We start from the raw sequence: 23,146 nt of genomic DNA on the forward strand, positions 1-23,146 counted from the left end.
AGGTGATGAAACAAGTATTGTGCATCTTTCTGAGCTTCCGGCATTGAACATAGGAAGGCGTTTCCGAATCATCAAGTGAAAAAAGTGACAAGTATTCTTTTCTGTTGTAATAAATAAATAAAAACGGTGAACTGAACGAAATCCTAGTTTCATTCAAATTTGACGAAAACTCGTTATTCGTAATTCACGAAAATGACGAAAATGTGCCAACACATGATTTTTGGATCTATCTCCAGTGGGCTAAAACTTGCATGCGCTACGGTCGCATAATTGTTCATTTTACTCTGGGTTAAAACTATGTCAAAGCTCACTCCAGTCTAGAACCCCTTGCTTAATCTTAAACAAGAGCTTTTCAAGAAACGTTGTTCTTGATCAAGAGCATCTCAAGAAAAGATGTTTATCTAATAGCTTTAAGTCAGAGCAAATAGATTTAACGAATTTCGCCATGTTTAAATGAAAAATAGCGACCTAGATGGACGCCATGATGATAATTACAGCTAAACAAGAAAAGTTTGCTTAGATTTTATGAACAATGAGAGTTATTCTGACAGAATAATGTATGCGGTGTCTATTTTTTCGAGGTATCTCTAGAAATTGATTGGTGAAATTTTAATGGCATGGGTTTTCGCAATATGATTGAATCGATAATCAAACACTTATTTATATAATTATTATATTCATGTCACCGAATAAAGTTAACCATTTGTCGTTAAAAGTTTCAAAGAATAGTTGGATTTAATAAAGTAAATCTTGCACCCATATTTGCTTGATAAAATATAATTTATCCTAATCAAGAATAAAAAAGTTTAAATCATGTTTTATTGCGGCTATCAAGAGATCTTCAATAAAGCTACAAATTTGATTAGCTTTAGAATAAGTTCTATTAGATCTCTTGAGAGTATCTGGAGAGTCCGTTAAAAATCAACAGCAATACTGTTTGGCTCTAGAACTCTCCTGAAATACGCTCTTGACAACCTCCTAAAATGGTCCATTTTACACTTATTGCTGCTTTAACTCTTCTTTATTGCTGCTTTCAGGATAAAGCGGTTTTTTGCTCGAATCTTTCCAGAGACTCTTAAAATATTCTTCCAGAGTGAATTAAAACGTAAATTGTTACTTGGGCTGTTCCATGAACATGAATGTTTGTGGCTCGAGTTATGAGTTTAACTTTAAATGTATCGTTTTTTGTTGAGGTGAAATGTTTTGGGAGAGTTTTGTAGTTCGAGATTGTATCGACTTTAAATTAATTTCGGCTTTTACAAATTTAATTCAATGTTTTGGTCAGCCTCGGTTAGGTCGAGTGAGTGAAAAAACATTAAAATAAACTTAACTTTATGTTAAATTTCAAGTTAATTTAAATAAATAAAAAGTATTAAATAGTGCTACTGTTACAGTTATGCTAAAGAGCAATTCTCTGAGATTTCGGTCATTCGTTATTTTGCATTTTTTTAATCCAGCTGAAACTTTTTTGGTGCTTTTAGTATGCTCAAAGAAGCCATTTTACATCATTAGTTTGTACATAAACTTTTCCATACAAATTTGGCAGCTGTCCATACAAAAATGATGTATCTTTTGAGTAAATTTTTTGATCGATTTGGCGTCTTCGGCAAAGTTGTAGGTATGAATATGGACTACACTGAAAAAAGTAATACACGGTAAAAAATATTTGGTGATTTTTTATTTCACTTTTTGTCACTGAAACTTGATTTGCAAAAAAAAACATTATTTTTAGTTTTTTTTTCATTTTCTGATATGTTTTAGGGGACATCAAATGCCATCTTTTCAGAAACTTCGAGAATAGGCAAAAAATCTTCGGTATTGATTTTTGAATCAATACCGATTTTTTCAAAAAATCAACATTCCGGTCGCAAAATTTTTTCAACTTCATTTTTCGATGTAAAATCTAATTTGCAATCAAAAAGTTTTTTAGTGAAATTTTGATAAAGTTCATTGTTTTCAAGCTATAGTTATTTTAGGTTACTTTTTTGAAAATAGTCGCAGTTATTTATTTTTAAATATTTATGCACATGTTTGCCCACTTTTGAAAAATAAAATTGAAAAGCTGAGAAAACTCTCTATATTTCGCTTTCTGGAACTTTGTTGATAAGACCCTTAGCTGAAATATTGTCATGCAAAAATTTAAATACAGGAAAATTGATGTTTTCTAAGCCTCACCCTAAAAAAACATAATTTTTTAATGTCAATATCTCAGCAACTAATGGTCCGATTATCAATGTTGAAATATGAAACATTCGTGAAAGTTTGTGATCTTTTCAAAAAAATATTTTAAATTTATTTGAATCAAGACTAACATTTCAAAATGGCCAAACATACAATATTACGCCCTTATAAAATGTTAGCCTTGATTAAAAAAACTAAAATATTTTTTTCGAAAAGATCAGAAAATTTCACGAATGTTTCATATTTTAACAATTGAAATCGGACCATAAGTTGCTGAGATATCTACATTAGAAAACAATGGGTTGTTTAGGTGAGACATAGAAAACATAAATTTTCCTGTTTTTAAATCATTACATGGCAATATCTCAGCAACTATGGGTCGTATGAACAAAGTTCAAAAAAGCAAAATATAGGGAATTTTCTCAGATTTTCAAAAATATTTTTTTCCAAAGTGGGCAAACATGGGCACTATTTAAAAAAAATAACTGCAACTTTTTCCAAAAAAGTAACCTAAAATGGCTATAGCTTGAAAATAGGGCACTTTATCAAAATTTCACTAAAGAACTTTTTGATTGCAAATTTGATTTTCGAAAAATGAAGTTGAAAAAATTTTGCGACCAATATTTCGTTTTTTTTTTTTAAATCGGTATTGATTCAAAAATTCATAACTCGATCAAAGATTTTTTGCCCATTCTGCAAATTTCTGAAAGGATGGCATTTGATGTCCTCTAAAACATATAAAAAATGAATAAAAATAGTGTTTTTTTTGCAAATCAAGTTTTAGTGACAAAAAGTAAAATTAAAAATCACCAAACTTTTTTCTACCGTGCATCACTTTTTTCAGTGTAGTCCTTATCCATATCTACAACTTTGCCGAAGACACCAAATCGATCAAAAAATTCCTTCAAAAGATACTGTGTCGTATTTACAGCTAACAAATTTCACAAAATGCTATCAGAGTGCTTATGACTTGCACGTTTAAAAGTATTCATAAAATAAACCGTGATTTGAATCAAAACATTATGTTCTTAATTTTTTTTTAGTTTAAAAGTTTACGAAATGTCAAGTTTGCTTTAACGAATAATATCGTTCTCAGAGTTTTCACGAACACAAAAAAATATTGAAAAGGTCCTATAACAATTCCGTACAAATCCGTATTATGCGAAAAATTCCCTACAAAAATTCCGGCCTGTTAAAATTCCGCGAAGAGGGTCGGAAATCCGTATGGTAAGGGAAAAAACCTTTTAGTTGGTAGCCTTAGCCATACTGTAGTACATCGTCGCTTGTGTATCTTTTTACCTCAGACTTGTCACAAAATCAAACACTAGTGATAACATTTTGCCAAAACAGCATCATTCGCCCTAAATGATTAATAATTTAAGCTTCTTTACTCATTTCTTTTGACAAAAAAAAAATGTATAAAAACGTGATTTCACCTTCAACTTTGACTACAGTCTATAAAAAAGGGAGAAAAATGATTGGGAGTGTGGGGGTTTGTGGTAAAATATTCAAATTTGAAGACCACGTGGATAAAAAAAGTTCTCCTAGACACCCTTAAATATTCCTTCACGATATCTACCACCATCGTGCGAAACTGTCACATCACACCGTCCATTAGATCACCCCGGTCCAGTGACCTAATTTGATAAGCTTTCATCAGACTTGGATCGATTAAGTCACCTACCACCAGTTCATTGACTATGCCAACGCAATGTGGGCGATCTCCGTCCGATATCTTTATAGCCCTGCTCTCTAAAGTCGTGGCCGTTTCGCTACTGTTTGAAGTCTGGGGCCACGGCGTTACAGCGCATTGCACTTATCTGATCTGCACGTAAATCAACGGCTTTCGTAAGTGCACCAATTTGCATAAATACCGACCATACGTCCGAACTATAAAGGGGTGGAGTCACCCAACTCGTTTGTTTTATACCGTGGTTATTTTGGGAAATTATCAAAGCAAATAAAATTCTTTAAACGGTTTTTACCATACGGGTTTTCACTCCCTTTTTTGCATAAGTTGTCTCCTCCGAGGTAATGATAAAATTACACGGTGCCCGGTAGGTGACAATCTGTTAAATGCCACCGGCCGAGGCTCCTCCGCCAGACCCGGCCTGGTGATGAGACGCGCGTAATAACCGATGCAGTTATAAAACGTTATTATCATCGCCCAGAACTGTCACGGGCGCTTATCGATATTTATGATAGGACAACAGTGGGACGAGTGTTGGGGCGGCTTTCGTGTGTTCCGTAGCAGTCACAGACTGCACAATGAAAGTGTGTGTTCAAAAATGAGTTCAATGTAATTTAATAAACAGTACAAATCATGTTTATTGATTTTTCAATTTAAATTCAACCAAAAATACAGATTTCTAATTTTGTTGGTGGGACATAAAATTATTGAATGTTTAAAATTATTTGCTTAGCTTATGAAGATTTGGAAACAATTTTCATCCTGATTTTATGAGGAAATTTTAAAGAGTGGTTGGGAAAAAGACAGAAGCTTGAAAATGTATTAATGAATAAAAACTTTTAAAACTGAAAAATTGATTTACCTCATTTTATTTATAAATCAATTATTTTAAAAACTATGTAGCTCTTTTGCATTCACTTCTAATTTTTTTTTGTAAAATTTATCAAATCGCTTTTAATTCTGTCATCATATAATCAAATCACAAATAAGAATTATTTTTAGATGTCTTGTTTGGGCCATTGAGCTCAAATGTGATCCCAAAAATGCTCTAAGGTAATTGAGCAATTCTCTACCAAAACCGGAAATGGATTTTATTTGTATTTTTTGATTTGGCTCAAACTTTGTGGGGGCCTTCCCTATGACCAAAGAAGCCATTTTGCATCATTAGTTTGTCCATATAAATTTCCATACAAATTTGGCAGCTGTTCATACAAAAATGGTACGTAAATATTCGAAAATCTGTAACTTTTGAAGGAATTTTTTGATCATTTTGGTGTCTTCGGCAAAGTTGTAGGTATTGTTAAGGACTATTCAGAAAAAATAGGTACACGGAAAAAAATATCCCGATTTTTTTATTAACTTTTTTTTCACAAAAACTCAAATTCCCAAAATACGTATTTTTTTATTTTCGAGATTTTTTGATATGTTTTAGGGGACAAAAATCCGCAACTTTTGAGCTATAGAGAAACATGGTCAAAAAATCTGCCGCCGAGTTATGATTTTTTGAAAAACTGGTGATTTTTGGAAAAAATCTAAATTTCATACATAAAATTTTTTTGACCTCATTTTTTTATGCAAAATTAAATTTGCAATCGAAAATTAATTTACAGATTTTTTGATAAAGGGCCCCGTTTTCAAGATATAGCCACCAAAAGTTTGATTTCAGCGAAATATTTGCAGTTTTTCGATTTTTAAAAATAGTGACCATGAGTGACCATTTCTAAAAATATTTTTTTTGAAAAGTTCAGAAAATTTGCTATAAAATTGTCTAAGAGACATTGAAGATTGGACCTCTGGTTGTTGAGATACAGCGGCTTAAAGAAAAAGAAACACGAAAATTGAAGTTTTCTAAGTCTCACCCAAACAGCCCACGATTTTCTAATGACGATATCTCAGCAACTAATGGTCCGATTTTCAATGTTAATACATGAAACATTCGTGAAATTTTCCGATCTATTCGAAAAAAATATTTTGAAAATTTTTAAATCAAGACTAGCATTTTAAATGGGCGTAATATTTAATGTTTGGCCCTTTTAAAATGTTAGTCTTGATTTAATTTTTTTTAAATATTTTTTTCGAAAAGATCGGAAAATTTCACGAATGTTTCATGTATTAACATTGAAAATTGAACCATTAATTGCTGAGATATCGTCATTAGAAAATCGTGGGCTGTTTGGGTGAGACTTAGAAAACTTCAATTTTCGTGTTTCTTTTTCTTTAAGCCGCTGTATCTCAACAACCAGAGGTCCAATCTTCAATGTCTCTTAGACAATTTTATAGCAAATTTTCTGAACTTTTCAAAAAAAATATTTTTAGAAATGGTCACTCATGGTCACTATTTTTAAAAATCGAAAAACTGCAAATATTTCGCTGAAATCAAACTTTTGGTGGCTATATCTTGAAAACGGGGCCCTTTATCAAAAAATCTGTAAATTAATTTTCGATTGCAAATTTAATTTTGCATAAAAAAATGAGGTCAAAAAAATTTTATGTATGAAATTTCGATTTTTTCCAAAAATCACCAGTTTTTCAAAAAATCATAACTCGGCGGCAGATTTTTTGACCATGTTTCTCTATAGCTCAAAAGTTGCGGATTTTTGTCCCCTAAAACATATCAAAAAATCTCGAAAATCAAAATATACGTATTTTGGGAATTTGAGTTTTTGTGAAAAAAAAGTTAATAAAAAAAATCGGGAAATTTTTTTTTCCGTGTACCTATTTTTTTCTGAATAGTCCTTAACAATACCTACAACTTTGCCGAAGACACCAAAATGATCAAAAAATTCCTTCAAAAGTTACAGATTTTCGAATATTTACGTACCATTTTTGTATGAACAGCTGCCAAATTTGTATGGAAATTTATATGGACAAACTAATGATGCAAAATGGCTTCTTTGGTCATAGGGAAGGCCCCCACAAAGTTTGAGCCAAATCAAAAAATACAAAAAATAAAAATGGTCGAAATCGGCCGGTTTTGTAGAGAATTGCTCAATTGATAAATTTGATTCCAAGATGGTGGCCTAAAAGGTGGTAATGAAATATTTAATGAATGCATTTTTCAATGTAACACGAAATCAACCAATCATATTCTACCGACGAGTAGAACTCATTTTTTTGTGTTAAAAATGAGAAATTAAAATAGTACACAAAACAATGTTTGTCCCTTACTTGACTGGACTACCAAGCTTATTAAAATTATTATTTGTAAACTGAATTGTTAACCTTTCAAAATATTGCAATCATGGTTGGTTAAAAATTGATTCGTATGTTAATCATAAATTGAAATTTGGAAGTTTAATCTGAATCGAAATAAATTTTTAAAAATATTTGCAGCGGACTCAATTCAATAAAAGAAGAATGTTCAAAATCAAATAACCGTATTGAAGAGACCGATTTTGGCATATTTCGGCAGAATCACTTACAAATGTATTATTGTTACATTTACTAATTATTTATTCAAAAAATATCTTTATTATTTGTCTATGAATAAAACAAAATAATAATATACCGACCAATCTTTAAAAAAAAAACTAAAATTTTAAATTGTTTCTTACAGTTTGAACATTTTTTTTCCAAATTTTGAAGATATTTTCACAGTGTGAGTTTTAAGAGAGCTGAATTAACATGTTTGTATTCAAAACGATTTGAACGATCCACCCAGTAGAGCAATCGAGGGTCAACAAAATCAATTAAACCCAAATCGGGCCACCAGCTTGGCAAAATGCTCGGGAAATTGTTTTACGAGAACCACTAAAAAAAACCCCACCAAATGAAATTACTATTTCTCCACACAAGTCGTGACTACTGTCCACTCTTGGATGAAAATCGCGTATCGCGAAACCTTATCACCTGTATCTTTATTTTGATAGCAGTACGCATCGTTAAAAATGCTTGACGAAGCAAAACAGAAAAAAGTGGTGCAAAAACGCTTTACGCGAAAGAGAGAAGGTACGAAGCAAATGAGAGAGAGAGAGCGCCGGGAACACCGCGGAGGTACCTGCAGCAGTCAGGTCTTCGAGGTAGTGTGCCGTGGCCATTACCGTTGCTCCTCGTGATCGCAAAACTTCGCGCTCGCTCTTCTGGAGCTCCAAGAGTCTTCAGTGTGGTGGCCAGAAGTGCGCTCGTCGGCGGTTTGTTTTTTGCCGATTATGCACTCTGGCCTGAAAGTGCCAGAAGTGCCCAAAAGGTCCGCCAGTACGAATCGGTGCGGGGTTAATTACGGATCGTGTGGCTTCAACGTGAAGTTCTTTTGAAGTTTTTCGAGGAAGAAATCGTTTTGGAGTGACCTTCGAGCGTTATAATTAGCACTGTGTGAAAAAAGCCTAAATGAGTGATAACCAAATGAATGCCATACTCAAGTGATAACAAATCGTTGAATCATCCTCATTTGAACAAAATGACCCAACCGTCGCCAAAGCCAACACCGTCCTCGTCAAAACCGTGGTCTTCGGGGGCGATATTTCGTTCCCAAAGTGTGCTCGCCTCATCGTCGCTGTCTCTCTTTGAAGGTATTTCCTGGAGTCACAAGTTTGGATCGCTGAACCGGCGCCGGAAGAATGCTGGTGGCCCCTCGATGGTCATAACATCGTGTCCCCACCTGGAGGTGCCCGGATGGCTGACCCGGCTGGATCTGGACGAGTATCAAGGTAAGAAGAACTGATATTTTTTCCTGTAATTTAGAGAAAATGTTCTTGTTTGCGAATTCCAAGAGGGGTTGAATCCATTTGACTAAAACATTCATAAATCTTGGCTGTCTGATTATATTTACTTATTTAAAAATAAAAAATAAAAATTACATGCCACGATCTCAACCTGTTTTCAACCAACATTTGAATGAAAAATCTTTCAAGAATGTATTTCACACCAACCCAGTATTTTTGTAATCATTCACTTTCAATATATCTTAGTATTGACGATTTTTTTCCTACAAAAGAATATTATAAAAACCAAAGCATTTTCAAACGAACCCAAACATTTTAAGTTTGATTATTATCTGTGAAAAAAACATTTCAATTTGTTTTCAGTTGAATAGACTTCTAATAACATCAGAACTTTTTTTATCCAATATGTTTTGCTCCCTGAATTTTCGAAACGATTTTGAAAAGGGGGAAGAGGGGGATGACGACGACATAAAATTTGGAAAAGAAATATTCACAGCGACGAACGAATAATCAATTTAAAAAATACTTCAAATGCAAATAAGTACTGAAGGTCGAACCGGCTCTTATCGGCTGATAAGAACCAAGAGTTAAACGCTATTGTTTTTAAGATATTGTTATTTTCGTATAAAAAGACGACGCTCAAACTTTTTCTACCAATTTTATGGTACTAGAGGGCCCTTCTACATCGAGATTCAAAATTAGGACCTTTTTAAATGTAATTTTTGGGCCATACTTGAAGAGGTTTTGTGGTTACGATCATGCCGGACTGTTGAGAATAAAAAGTACATTCTAGATCTTTAATTTTTTTAATTACACTGACCTATAGAAATTGCCAAAAAAATTTCATGGTCAGTGTTATTTTTCATAGATTTTATTTTTTTCACAGGAAAAATAACAATCTTTTAATCTTTCTCGAAACTTCAATGTTATGTATAGAAAACTTGCGCAAGGATCTAGCCTACACGCTACGGATGTTGAAATAAATGCATTTGGGTAATTCTCCGCCAACTCACACAGCAGTTGCCCCGACCCCTCTTCGATTTGCGTGAAACTTTGTCCTAAGGGGTAACTTTTGTCCCTGATCACGAATCCGAGGTCCGTTTTTTGATATCTCGTGACGGAGGGGCGGTACGACCCCTTCCATTTTTGCACATGCGAAAAAAGAGGTGTTTTTCAATAATTTGCAGCCTGAAACGGTGATGAGATAGAAATTTGGTGTCAAAGGGACTTTTATGTAAAATTAGACGCCCGATTTGATGGCGTACTCAGAATTCCGAAAAAACGTATTTTTCATCGAAAAAAACACTAAAAAAGTTTTCAAAATTCTCCCATTTTCCGTTACTCGACTGTAAAAAATTTTGGAACATGTCATTTTATGGGAAATTTAATGTACTTTTCGAATCTACATTGTCCCAGAAGGGTCATTTTTTCATTTAGAACAAAATTTTTCATTTTAAAATTTCGTGTTTTTTCTAACTTTGCAGGGTTATTTTTTAGAGTGTAACAGTGTTCTACAAAGTTGTAGAGCAGACAATTACAAAAATTTTGATATATATACATAAGGGGTTTGCTTATAAACATCACAAGTTATCACGATTTTACGAAAAAAAGTTTTAAAAAAGTTGGTCGTCATCGATCATGGCCGTTCATGGTCACCCGCGACAGACACGGACGACGAAACAAAGAGAAACGCAAAAAGTAACTTTTTCAAAACTTTTTTTCGTAAAATCGCGATAACTCGTGATGTTTATAAGCAAACCCCTTATGTCTATATATCAAAATTTTTGTAATTGTCTGTTCTACAACTTTGTAGAACATTGTTACACTCTAAAAAATAACCCTGCAAAGTTAGAAAAAACACGAAATTTTAAAATGAAAATTTTTGTTCTAAATGAAAAAATGACCCTTCTGGGACAATGTAGATTCGAAAAGTACATTAAATTTCCCATAAAATGACATGTTCCAAAATTTTTTACAGTCGAGTAACGGAAAATGGGAGAATTTTTAAAACTTTTTTAGTGTTTGTTTCGATGAAAAATACGTTTTTTCGGAATTCTGAGTACGCCATCAAATCGGGCGTCTAATTTTACATAAAAGTCCCTTTGACACCAAATTTCTATCTCATCACCGTTTCAGGCTGCAAATTATTGAAAAACACCTCTTTTTTCGCATGTTCAAAAATGGAAGGGGTCGTACCGCCCCTCCGTCACGAGATATCAAAAAACGGACCTCGGATTCTTGATCAGGGACAAAAGTTACCCCTTAGGACAAAGTTTCACGCAAATCGAAGAGGGGTCGGGGCAACTTTTCCCGATTTCGTGTGAGTTGGTAGAGAATTACCCATTTGTGATCAATGTGCCCCGAAAATTATTATTTTTGAAAAAAAAATACATTTCACGGGTTAAATCTTATTTCAAATTCAAATGCAAAGTGCCAGCTCCTGATACGTCCAATGAAGCTCATATTTGGAGTTTTGACTCAGTACGCCAACCGATACAAGCTCCTGAATGCCCGTCAAAAAGTCATTTTTGTTACACCCTAATAAATATTTTTCACGTTTAAAAATTCATAGATTTTAAACATATTTTTTAAAACAATTTTGAAACTTAATTGGAATTTGAAGTGGTTGTAACAGATACCTGTAGAATAGGGTGCCCAGAATATGGGACTTTTTTCAAAACCTCGCTCCACAAGCTGAATATTGTTCCTTGGCCTATTTTAGGACTCTGGGCCAAACATGGGCAAAATCGGTCATCATTTACCCATTGATACTCGGAGGTGAAGTTTGTATGGGAAAAATCGAAAAAATGTATGGAAAACCCAAGTTTCTTACGGTTTGGACAACACGGTGTGCTGCTTCCATTTAAATATTCCCAAAAGTGAGATTCTTATTGAAAATTTAATGCTCTACAACTTTGTAGAACATACAAAAGCTGTAAAACTCGATCCTAAAAAGTTATTAGCAATTTAAAAAAGTCATTTTTGTATGACAAATATTTTTTTTTATCAACTTTAGGCTCGGGTATCAATGGGTTAATCTCATCCAATTTCGCTCAAAATTTACACAGATGCTTAAAATAACTCAAAAAACCGTTTCCGCTTGTGGAGCAGGGGGTCATTTTTTCTGGGCACCCTACTGTAGAATCTACAAAAATGATCGTCTAAGGTTTACCATAAAAAAATAAAACAAATGATGGGAATAAATCTGTAATCATTATGGTGACCAGAAAAAGGCAAATTTTAGAAAATCTGAAGAGATACTCCCTGACTCGATTTTTAAGGTAAAAGAAATGAAACTGTCGATTTTTTAAGGAGCAATTCTCTCAGATTTCGGTCATTCGATTTTTTTTGTATTTTTTAATCCGACTGAAACTTTTTTGGTGCCTTCGGTATGCCCAAAGAAGCCATTTTGCATCATTAGTTTGTCCATATAATTTTCCATACAAATTTGGCAGCTGGCCATACAAAAATGATGCATGAAAATTCAAAAATCTGTATCTTTTGAAGGATTTTTTTGATCGATTTGGTGTCTTCGGCAAAGTTGTAGGTATGGATATGGACTACACTGAAAAAAATGATGCACGGTAAAAAAAAATTGTGATTTTTTATTTAACTTTTTGTCACTAAAACTTGATTTGCAAAAAAACACTATTTTTATTTTTTTTATTTTTTGATATGTTTTAGAGGACATCAAATGCCAACTTTTCAGAAATTTCCAGGTTGTGCAAAAAATCATTGAGCGAGTTATGAATTTTTGAATCAATACTGATTTTTTCAAAAAATCGAAAAATTGTCGGGTCATTGTCAAGTGTGAGATTCTTGAGTAAAATTTTATAACAAAAAACTTTGTCAAAGACCGCAAAACGATCCGAGTTAACCGTGACGAGTTATTAGCGATTTAGAGAAGACGTTTTCGCATGAACAGATTTTTTCAGACCAACTTTAACGATCCATAGCAACCCTTAACCAATTTCGCTCAAAATTTTCACAGTAACTTACTTTCGCCTATTAAATCAAATCAGAAGGTATCCCTGAGGACGATTTTTTATTGTCACCCTAGTAATCATGGGTTTTGTGTTGAGATTCCGTTTAAAAAACTCATTTTTGCAATTCCATCGTGAAACTACTCACTTCCTGTCATTCTTGAACGACGAAATAGCCTACTTTTCTGTGCCAAAAATAACAGCATCGAAAAGCAACACTTTTCAAAATAAATGCTGAAAAGTTCTACTTTTCAGCACTCAAATGGGTGCTGAAAAGTTGAACTTTTCAGCACTTGTTTTGAAAAGTAACACTTTTCAACATTTTTTTGATTTAAACGATTTATTGACAAAATACATGAAAATTTGACTCAAAATTTCACTCAGTGTGTGTTTTTTGGAATTGCAAAAAATATTGTATGGAACTCGTTGCAAAACTTGATTTTTTCAGCACTCTTCGTATTTATCCAACTCGGTGAACCTCGTTGGATAAATGTACGACTCGTGCTTAAAAAATCCTCTTTTTGCAACTTGTTGCATAAACTACTATTGGGTTACTTCACAATTTCATGAGGGTGATTCTCCACCAACTCACACCAAATCGGAAAAAGTTGCCTATGTCTTAAGGGGTAACGTTTGTCCCTTATCACGAATCCGAGGTCCATTTTTTGATATATCGTGAAGGAGGGGCGGTACGACCCCTTCAATTTTTGAACATGCGAAAAAAGACATGCAAGACAGAAAATTGGTGTCAAAGCGACATTTATGTAAAATTGGACCGATTTGATGGCGTACTAAAAATTCCGAAAAACTTATTTTTCATCATTTTTACTCAACTGTAAAAAATATGTTTAAAATTTTGGGGGAAGTTTAATGTACTTTTTGAATCTACATTAACCCAGAGGGTCGCTCTCTCCGTCACGAGATATCAAAAAACAGACCTCGGAATCGTGATCAGGGAAAAAAGTTACCCCTTGGGACAAAGTTTCACGCACATTGAAGAGGGGTCGGGGTAAACACTGTGTGAGTTGGCAGAACATAAACGAAAGGTGAAAATTACTCCATCCTAGAAAAAAATTTCTTTATCTTTAGTCATTATGTCCAAATAAGCCATTTTGCATAATTGATTTTCCCGTATTGAATTTGGGGGCTGTCCATAAAATAGTGTTTTGAAAAAACGTTCGAGACCCCATATCTTTAGAAAGGTTTACTTATCAATTTTGAAGAACTTTTGCTTCTTAGATTTTTTATATGTTTTAGTGGATCAAAGTGCCAGCTTTTGAGGTATGGAACATGAAGGACGAATAGATTTATGATTTAGGAGAAACTATTTTGGGTGTAAAAAAGAACTCGGAATAGAAAAGTGCTTAAGTGAAGTATTGATAATGTGCTGCGATATCAAGTTATAACCCCAGAACTTTTTTTTAAAATCATGCTGTTTTCGTGGGGAATTACTGAATTTTCTTTTTAATCATTTGTATAACCTAGAAAAAAAGAAAATTAGGAAAACTACATATTCGTCTGACAGCAAATCCAAAGGTGTGAGTTTGAATCTCACTTGATGCCATTCGTTTTTCTAGAGAACTGTTCTAGTCGAAAATTTAAATATAACTGACTGGGATTTATCTCTAAACCTTCCGCTTGTACAGTCCACTCTCTGGCTGTCGATCTTCTTGATAACAATATTGCTCCATATATCGATGAATTCTTCAGTCCCTTCAAACTGCATGTTACCATGATTCTCTCCCATAGCTGGGTATCAAGAAAAACATATTTTCAATAAAGTCTTCATTTTGCATCGTTCTTTAAACTGATGATTCTCTTTCTCGACGGTCCCTTGGATATTGACAACCAGAGAGTCGACTGTTAAATAAAAAATCATAACTTTCAAAAAAAAAATAGTCCGAATATTTTCATAGTTCTTTTGTATGGACACTCCCTAAATTTGAATGGAAAATCAATGACGCAATATGGTTAGTTTAAACATAAGAAATCGGTAGACAAAGCTTCATCGAAATCAAAAAATAAAAAAAAAAATTGCGAACAGCATTGAGAAACGCTAGAAAAATGCTTACATGTGAAAAAAATGCAATATATCCGTCTTACTCCAATGGTCGTTGTCATTTGGTGTGAGCAGAATACGCTATATGTTGAAATTTTGTTTTGGGACGTTTTGTAATATTCCTAAATATTTTTTATATTTATTATCACGCTGACGCTTGCAAAAAAACAACTGAAAATGATATTTTTTGAATATGTGCGTTTTTGAAAAAACAGTAATGAATCTTTATAGTGATTTATTAAATATATACAGATTGACAAATGAATAAGCACATATTGATAATAACATCTTATAAGACTTTGCTGAATATTTTCATCCTGTAACTTCCGAATGCTCCATAATAGCACGACCATGTGATAACCTTTGATTCTGTAATCCGGCTGATGTTCTGGACATTACTGGCTGTTCAGCACCTCCAACAGCGTGGTTCTTAAAAATAAAATTCATATTAATTTAGTTTCTCAATGCTACTTCATTACATGCATCTACCTTCACCGCCTCACTAATCTCCTGCAAATGCGTCCGATTTTCATCTAACAATTTAACCACATCCAAGGCCAGCCGCAACTGCTGCTGCTGCTCCGATTCCAGCGTAGTAATTTCGGTAAACTTTCTCCTGGCACAGTTGACCAGCACCGCCAGCAGAAGCACTCCAACGGCGGTCAGCACCACCACGAGTGCATTAGCGATGGCCCAAAACTGCTGATCGTGGGCGTAATAGTAGCTTGCCTTCCGCCACAGATGCGTCCATGGGTTTAAATCCGTTCCGTCCTGGGAGGTTAGGTAGTTCCAGTGGAAGTCCATGATTCCCATGTCTTGGGAGGGGCGTTGATTTCTGACAGTTGGTTATTTTTAAATAGCAAAGGGTTACTGCGTTCTTGTTTAATTTCGGTGATTTCTGTTTTATTTTTTGTATTTTTTTTTGTTTTCTCGTGTTACTGCCACTTTCAGACAAATTCAAACAGTTCAACGGCGTCGAAGACTTCCTGTACTACAGCGAGGCGGACATCAAGAAGCTGGGTATTCGCAACAATGCTCACCGAGCGCGGATCATCAGCAGCCTGGTAGCACTGCGGGAGAACCCATCAACAGGTGAGTTGCCAAAAAACGGCTCCTCTAATGCGCCACTACCATAGATGGTTGAAACAAGGTTCGACCCCTCCAAAACTAAACAAAAAATGGGGGACTCGCGAATCATTGGCCACAAATAGGTTGCAAATTGGATTTACCCTCGGTGGCCAAAACCAATTTCTCCCGCGTGAATAGAGTTGGATTGTGGTCGTCCATAAGCTACGCAACAAACACTACAATACAATTTGTCACGTCTTCTCCGGGTGACTCCCCCTTCCCCACCAGGAATGAGAAGTAAAAAGTTCGCTGGCCTGTCCACTAATTTAATTGCCGGGTGTGCTCAGCACGAGTGCCATTTCTGGATGGGACGATGTCGAAACCATGATTCCACACCCCGGGAGAACGGACTCGGTTGTGCGAGAGATGAACAAGCCAGATGCGGACACGGGCGCGCGCGTGAAGGCCCGCTGTGATAACGAGCCCCGGACGGAACCGAAATCAAGATCGGCCCGGGCTGATAGTGGAGCGGCCAGAGGGAACTTTCCCGAGTTCTCACTTCTTTTCCAATTACAAAGTTAGGATGATGATTGTCGGTAGGGGAGATTTGGGAAGGTTTTGCCTTCCTCACCTTACTGAAGAAAGGCTATAAAATCACTCGGAAAATGAACTTTTTAATTAGACCTCCTAGACCTACCTTCATTTGTACATATCGACTCAGAATCACCAGCTGAGCAAATGTCTGTGTGTTTGGCTGTATGTAGACATGTGTACCAATTCAATGTCACTGGAATATCTCGTCACAGGCTCAACCGATTTTGGCCGGAATGGATTTAATCGATCCGTCTTAACGTCCCCTAAGTTGCTATTTAAATTCATTCAGTTTTATCATGTGTTTAAAAAGTTATGTTAAAAAAACTGTTCCATATTAAACTAAAATTATGGTAAAAAGGGTGGTTTTTTCATGAAACCCTCACATGTTATATATATTTTTAAGCAAGCATATGAAAAGACCTTTTAGGTGGAGTAAGAATTTTAAAGATCTGACTTACGTATCTTAAATTACAAGCAGTTTAAAAAATGGTCTGAATTCACATAACCTCAATTGGTCGGGTCTGATCGACACGAAAAAGCCGTGTAGAGGGATGCCATTTTCCCCAAAGGCCGTGTCTGTATAATCTTGACAGAAAGTCTGTAGGTTTACTCATCACTTATTTTTATTAGGACCTCTTAGGTGCTGCGAACGTTAGGGGAGATCCATAAACATGTGGATACTTTAGGGGGGTTGGAATCATTATAAATGAGGGGAAGGCACCAACCACCTAAAGGTGGATTAAGTAACGTTTTTTATATATATATTTTTTTCGTTTGGTTTACAGAAAAAAGTTAATAATTGACTTTTTTTGATTGATACAAGAGTAATTCTCCGCCAACTCACCCCTCTTCGATTTGCGTGAATCTTTGTCCTAAGGGGTAACTTTTGTCCCTGATCATGAATACTAGCTCCATTTTTCAATATCTCGTGACGGAAGGGCGGTACAACCCCGTGTTTTTCAATAATTTGCAGCCTGAAATGGTGATGGTTTGCAAATTTGTTGTCAAAGGGATTTTTATGTAAAATTGGACGCCCGATTTGATGGCTTAATCAAAATTCCGTAAAAAAAACTCTAAAAAAGTCTGCTATTTTCCGTTACTCAACTGTAAAAATGTTTGGAATATCTCATTTTAAGGGAAATTTAATATACTTTTCAAATCAGCGATTACCCAGAAGGGTCATTTCTATATTAAGAACAAAAAAAATCATTTTAAAAAAATCGTATGTTCCACAAAGTTGTAGGGCAGACAATAACACAAATTTTGATGTATAACAGGGGTGGTCAAAGTTTTTGAGCGAGCTTGCGGGCCAGATAAGATTTTTTTTAATTAAAAAAAAAAATTTAAAACTGGAAAAAATCATCTTTCAATTAAATTAAATGAAATTTCAGTTGTTTTAGAACATTTTTGTCATTTAAATATTAGAAAACAATAACAATCATTTTTTTTGTACAAAAAGCTTTGATTGGAACCTTTGGTGTTGGTTAAGTTTTAATAAAATCAGAAAATCCAACAAAACAGCAATACAAATATTATTCACCTGCTTTTCATTGAAATCAAAACAATATTTTTGACAATCGTGATTTCCCAAACATAATGAAAATTAAAAAGTTCAGTTAAATAACTTGTATTCTAATTCAATTTTTATTCCTTTTTTAAATACATTTTAGAAGGGGTGACACAATCTTTTTATAAGTGTGTAATTTTTTTATATACTGAGCAATTCTATGCAACTTTACTTTAACGTTTATTAAGGATTTTTCGAAAAATATTCCTCCAATTTCAATAAATTTCATTCTGCCCTTATCAGATGTTAGGTTCTCTGATTCGTAACCCACACATTTTTTTTTTGAGTTCAAATCAGGATTCGAAGTGCAAAATAAGTTTGAGGCCATGATAATGCAAAAAATCGCACGTAATGATTTGTGAATTATTATTTGCATATATTTTAGCTTTCTTTACAGTTCTCTGCTCTAATTATATTCGAACGTTCTATATCTCATTTCCAAAAATGTTTAATGAAAATTTTGACTAAATTTACTCAATCACATTTAAATGTGTTACCTGGGTAATTCTCTACCAACTCACACGAAATCGGGAAAAGTTGCCCCGACCCCTCTTCGATTTGCGTGAAACTTTGTCCTAAGGGGTAACTTTTGTCCCTGATCACGAATCCGAGGTCCGTTTTTTGATATCTCGTGATGGAGGGGCGGTACGACCCCTTCCATTTTTGAACATGCGAAAAAAGAGGTGTTTTTCAATAATTTGCAGCCTGAAACGGTGATGAGATAGAAATTTGGTGTCAAAGGGACTTTTATGTAAAATTAGACGCCCGATTTGATGGCGTACTCAGAATTCCGAAAAAAACGTATTTTTCATCGAAAAAAACACTAAAAAAGTTTTAAAAATTCTCCCATTTTCCGTTACTCGACTGTAAAAAATTTTGGAACATGTTATTTTATGGGAAATTTAATGTTCTTTTCGAATCTACATTGACCCAGAAGGGTCATTTTTTCATTTAAAACAAAAATTTTCATTTTAAAATTTCGTGTTTTTTCTAACTTTGCAGGGTTATTTTTTAGAGTGTAACAATGTTCTACAAAGTTGTAGAGCAGACAATTACAAAAAATTTGATATATAGCCATAAGGAGTTTGCTTATAAACATCACGGGTCATCGCGATTTTACGAAAAAAAGTTTTGAAAAAGTTGGTCGTCATCGATCTGGCCGTTCATGGTCACCCGCGACAGACACGGACGACGAAACAAAGAGAAACGCAAAAAGTTACTTTTTCAAAACTTTTTTTTCGTAAAATCGCAATAACTCCTGATGTTTATTAGCAAACCCCTTATGCCTATATATCAAAAATTTTGTAATTGTCTGCTCTACAACTTTGTAGAACATTGTTACACTCTAAAAAATAACCCTGCAAAGTTAGAAAAAACACGAAATTTTAAAATGAAAAATTTTGTTCTAAATGAAAAAATGACCCTTCTGGGTCAATGTAGATTCAAAAAGAACATTAAATTTCCCATAAAATAACATGTTCCAAAATTTTTTACAGTCGAGTAACGGAAAATGGGAGAATTTTTAAAACTTTTTTAGTGTTTTTTTCGATGAAAAATACGTTTTTTCGGAATTCTGAGTACGCCATCAAATCGGGCGTCTAATTTTACTTAAAAGTCCCTTTGACACCAAATTTCTATCTTATCACCGTTTCAGGCTGCAAATTATTGAAAAACACCTCTTTTTTCGCATGTTCAAAAATGGAAGGGGTCGTACCGCCCCTCCGTCACGAGTTATCAAAAAATGGACCTCGGATTCATGATCAGGGACAAAAGTTACCCCATAGGACAAAGTTTCACGCAAATCGAAGAGGGGTCGGGGCAACTGCTGTGTGAGTTGGCGGAGAATTACCCACCTACATTGTTTCAATAAGAGATTTTTCAAAACAATATTTGTTTCATATAATCAGGACCAAAATATACAAAAATCATATATTAACAAAAACTAAAAAAAATCACAAAATAAGTATAAACATAACGGGCCATTTTACAAAATTATTTGACTTGGATCCGTGGGTAACAAAAATCACCACGTGGGCCATACTTTGGTCACACCTGATCTATATTTAAAGAAAAATTGTCGTTTAATGGATAGAAAAGTTAAAGCTGTATGCAGTAGATAAAAAAAAGATTAAAATCAATGCAAAAAGTTATTTGATTAGGGATGAATGATGAAACATATGCTTAGATAACATTAATTACAACTTAAGGAGCTTCTTCCTGGTACATCCTCAAAACTTAGTTCAGCATGTTGCGAATCAAAACAATCACAAATTACTTCTAATTCCAAAATTAGTGCTCGCATATGGCTAGAAAGCCACACAAATCTTATTGACCAGGCTCTGCAAAGAAAACGACGTTAGTAAAAAACATTTATGAATAACTTTAAAAAATCATATTTTAATTATTTACATACTATTTTTATAAGGATAGCTACCAAATTTTAACAAATACTTTTATGGACGAACCTACGATGCAAAAAGGCAGTTTGATTTTTAGGAACGACTCCCGCAAAATTTTATCAAAATAAAAAATCACAGGTAAAAACCAGTTTCGTTAGACAGGGACACATTTTAAAGTCTCCAGTCAAATCATTCTATTATTTATTTCTGTACATTTAAAGAATCCATATTTTGGAACTTTTTCATCAGAGATTTTTCTTACTTTAAAACCATCTCAACTGAAACGAATCTCAAAGCCCGCTCTCTCCTACCGTTAAAAGAGAGAACTTTCAAATCTACGTGACGTGCTATCTTGTCAAATGTCGTTTTTGGCATTTCGAGAAATACGCGTTTTATTTAATGTTTGATAATAAAATAATCAAAAAGTCACGTGTGACAAAACCTCCTCTGCCTAAATTCCCTTCTGCCAGTTGAACCTGCAAAATGGCGTCAAATTTGGCCCAAAACCTACGTGCGACAAGATAGCACGCCCACGACGAAATCACGGTCACCGAGGTCGTGCGACAGCATCAAGCACACAAACTTCGTTCATCGCAACGACGACGAGATTTGATTGTATCGTCGTCGCTTTTCGTGGGCCGTATCTTTTCCGCGGTGGTCCAATTTGCAAACTGTCATGTAAAGTGATCTATTCTGCGCTCTTTTGTTTGCGGTTGCCTCGAGGCTATTTTTTCACTTTGTCAGAAACAGATGACGGTGTGGAGTTCATTATCACTGTTTGGTCACAGATAAACAAACAATTATGTCGTAGATTCTAACGTTTCCCAAAACTTTCATTTAAGTTCTTCATTTCTAAATACAAAAGAGGCAATTACGTCTTGGAACAACGTTTCGTCCCCAAAGTAAATCAAGCTTTCATATTTGTTTGTCTGTGAATCACCGTTGACTGTCACGCACGTGCCATCAAGCCCGATGGCAAGGCAAATTGATGAGATAATGTGGATCGGACCGATATGATAACGAGAAGTGAGGAGTCGATTTGCATACGCCACCGACCCGGCGCATTGGGCGCAATAAACTGTTTGTTTGCTGTGAGGGTATCGAAATGAGATAACGAATGAAATAATTGTTTGGTCATGAAATGGGAGCCTTCTGTTTCGTTGAACTTAAAGGTTTGTCTTTGAAAACATAAAATTGAGCTTTGAGGGCAATGGATGAATAGCTTTACTTATATACATTTTTAGTATTTAAATTTTATTGATTTTTGGAAACGACTCTACAATGTTTAAACAAATTATGCAGTTTATCGCCAATTCATCGATTCATCGAAATTTTATTTAAATCCTGAAACTATTCAGTTGAGCAAGGGTTATTCTAGTAAATATGTTATTTTCCATCTAATTAGTACTAATATGGCAAGCCAACCACTCATCACCACAGGCCAGTACAATTGACCAGCTACTTCATCTTCACTCAGTCTGTTTACAACATTCAATCAGTTCTGTAGAATCGACTCAATTGAGCGCGCATCCATCAATTTACACCAGTTCTTAATCAAAAATGAAACGAAGCATCAGAAGACAACAGCAGTGCATTCTGAGTGCCTTCTGCTGCATACCCTCTGCCGGTATCTCAACGTTCTTATTGAACCTTTTTTTTGTAGTGATTTTCTAAAGTGATTTTTATCTTGTCCGTCTCTTTCACAGGAAGTTTAAAACGAGCAGAAACGCTACGAAAAGTGGTCCGGCACAGTGTGGCGGTTGATTCCAGTCGGAAAGTGGAGCAGAATGAATCTCAGGATGCTGTGTGAGTACAATTCAATATAAAAGCTTGCTCAAGTTTATGGGTAAGCTGTTCCCAGCGAGCTTTATGCTATAAACTTGGCTATAAAGGTGTCCTCAAGTTATTGCATGCAAGTTGGATTGCAATTTTCAAATAGTTTCTTATTGATGACAATAATAAATTGACAATTTTAATTTATTTTGAATCTCTTTTAGAGTAATAAAATAATTTTATTTTAATTACAAAATAAAGTTAAATTACAAATTTAACTGCTTGCATACAAGTCAACTGTTTCTGAAGGGATGATTTTTGCTCATGCGCAATACGAATCCTCGATTCAACCCGGTAAAACCTTCTATTATGATTCCGGGAGGCAGCATAAGAATCTCCCTGTCATCATGGTTCAACACATATGCAGTGCCTTTGGCTTTGAGCGATTCCCGAAACGGAGTAGCGAGCAACTAATCAATTACCAAAATGAGGAGGGATTACAACATCATATGGAATGCGTAAAGCATACGCCGTTCTATATTTATGTCGTTTTTCGGGTTCTTCTCTCTGTTTCTGTCGGTTGGTTTGTTGGTTGTTTTGTAACCTGGCCGTGGAGTGAGGGATTAATGGTTTTGGAGTGAGGGTTGTTTTGGCGGCATCAGGATGTTCTGTTGTTTGTCGTGGGGCTTTGTTGTTGGATTTCATTTGTCGTTGATTGTATAGGTGGGTGATGAATTGGATGATAGCACAGGAGGATCTGTGAGGGTTTTATGTGTAATTGTTATGTTCAGGATGTGGAATACTTGTTTTGGAAGTTTCTTGATTAATAGCAAGTGTTATATGTATTAGAGGTTGAACTTCTTGATCAAACATAAGTTTCTCTAAGTTTCAGTTTTGTTCAAAGTATTCAAAAAAAAGTATTTGAAGCTTCCTGAAACTATGTTAACCCTCTACAACCTAACCCCGCCTTTAGACGGGCTTCGATCTAAAAAATCGCCAAAAATCAATTTTCCAACCAATTTTTGATCTTTAAAAAGCATTGGAAAGAAGAACTCTTAAATTTTTTGAAAATTTCAGGGTTGGAAGTTTAACTTGTTTTATGTGACTTTGCCAATGTTTTAAAAATATCTTTTTTTTAGGTGTCAACTTTGGCTGTATTTTTTACTATCAT

At 34.6% G+C, this 23,146-nt stretch overlaps 2 protein-coding genes across 4 annotated transcripts in view; one reads left to right on the forward strand and one right to left on the reverse strand.

Annotated features, from left to right (window-relative positions):
- Positions 1 to 23,146, forward strand: part of LOC120416601 (SH2 domain-containing protein 3C) — a 103,144-nt gene that overhangs the window by 5,544 nt on the left and 74,454 nt on the right. The window contains exons 2-4 of one of the 3 annotated variants that reach the window (XM_039578392.2): positions 8,380 to 8,517; positions 15,526 to 15,666; positions 21,909 to 22,008. In XM_039578392.2, coding sequence (XP_039434326.1) covers positions 8,380 to 8,517; positions 15,526 to 15,666; positions 21,909 to 22,008 — 379 coding nt within the window. Of the gene's footprint in view, positions 1 to 7,605; positions 8,518 to 15,525; positions 15,667 to 21,704; positions 21,830 to 21,908; positions 22,009 to 23,146 lie in introns of those variants that run through there. The other 2 variants (XM_039578391.2, XM_039578393.2) reach the window with 2 other exon arrangements.
- Positions 14,793 to 15,461, reverse strand: LOC120416602 (uncharacterized). Its single transcript, XM_039578396.2, has 2 exons — positions 15,064 to 15,461; positions 14,793 to 15,003 (listed from the first exon to the last, which is right to left on the reverse strand). The coding sequence occupies exons 1-2, from the start codon at positions 15,385 to 15,387 to the stop codon at positions 14,887 to 14,889; spliced, it is 441 nt and encodes a 146-aa protein (XP_039434330.1). The 5' UTR covers positions 15,388 to 15,461; the 3' UTR covers positions 14,793 to 14,886.

Source organism: Culex pipiens, chromosome 2 (genome assembly GCF_016801865.2).
Source record: "Culex pipiens pallens isolate TS chromosome 2, TS_CPP_V2, whole genome shotgun sequence".
Taxonomy (NCBI): domain Eukaryota; kingdom Metazoa; phylum Arthropoda; class Insecta; order Diptera; family Culicidae; genus Culex; species Culex pipiens.

Excerpts from the sequence above, each read along its gene's own strand:
- LOC120416602 (XM_039578396.2), bottom strand. The coding sequence starts at position 15,387 with ATGGGAATCATGGACTTCCACTGGAACTACCTAACCTCCCAGGACGGA. Across the intron at positions 15,004-15,063 it reads AGATTAGTGAGGCGGTGAAG|AACCACGCTGTTGGAGGTGC; the intron begins GTAGATGCATGT and ends TTTATTTTTAAG.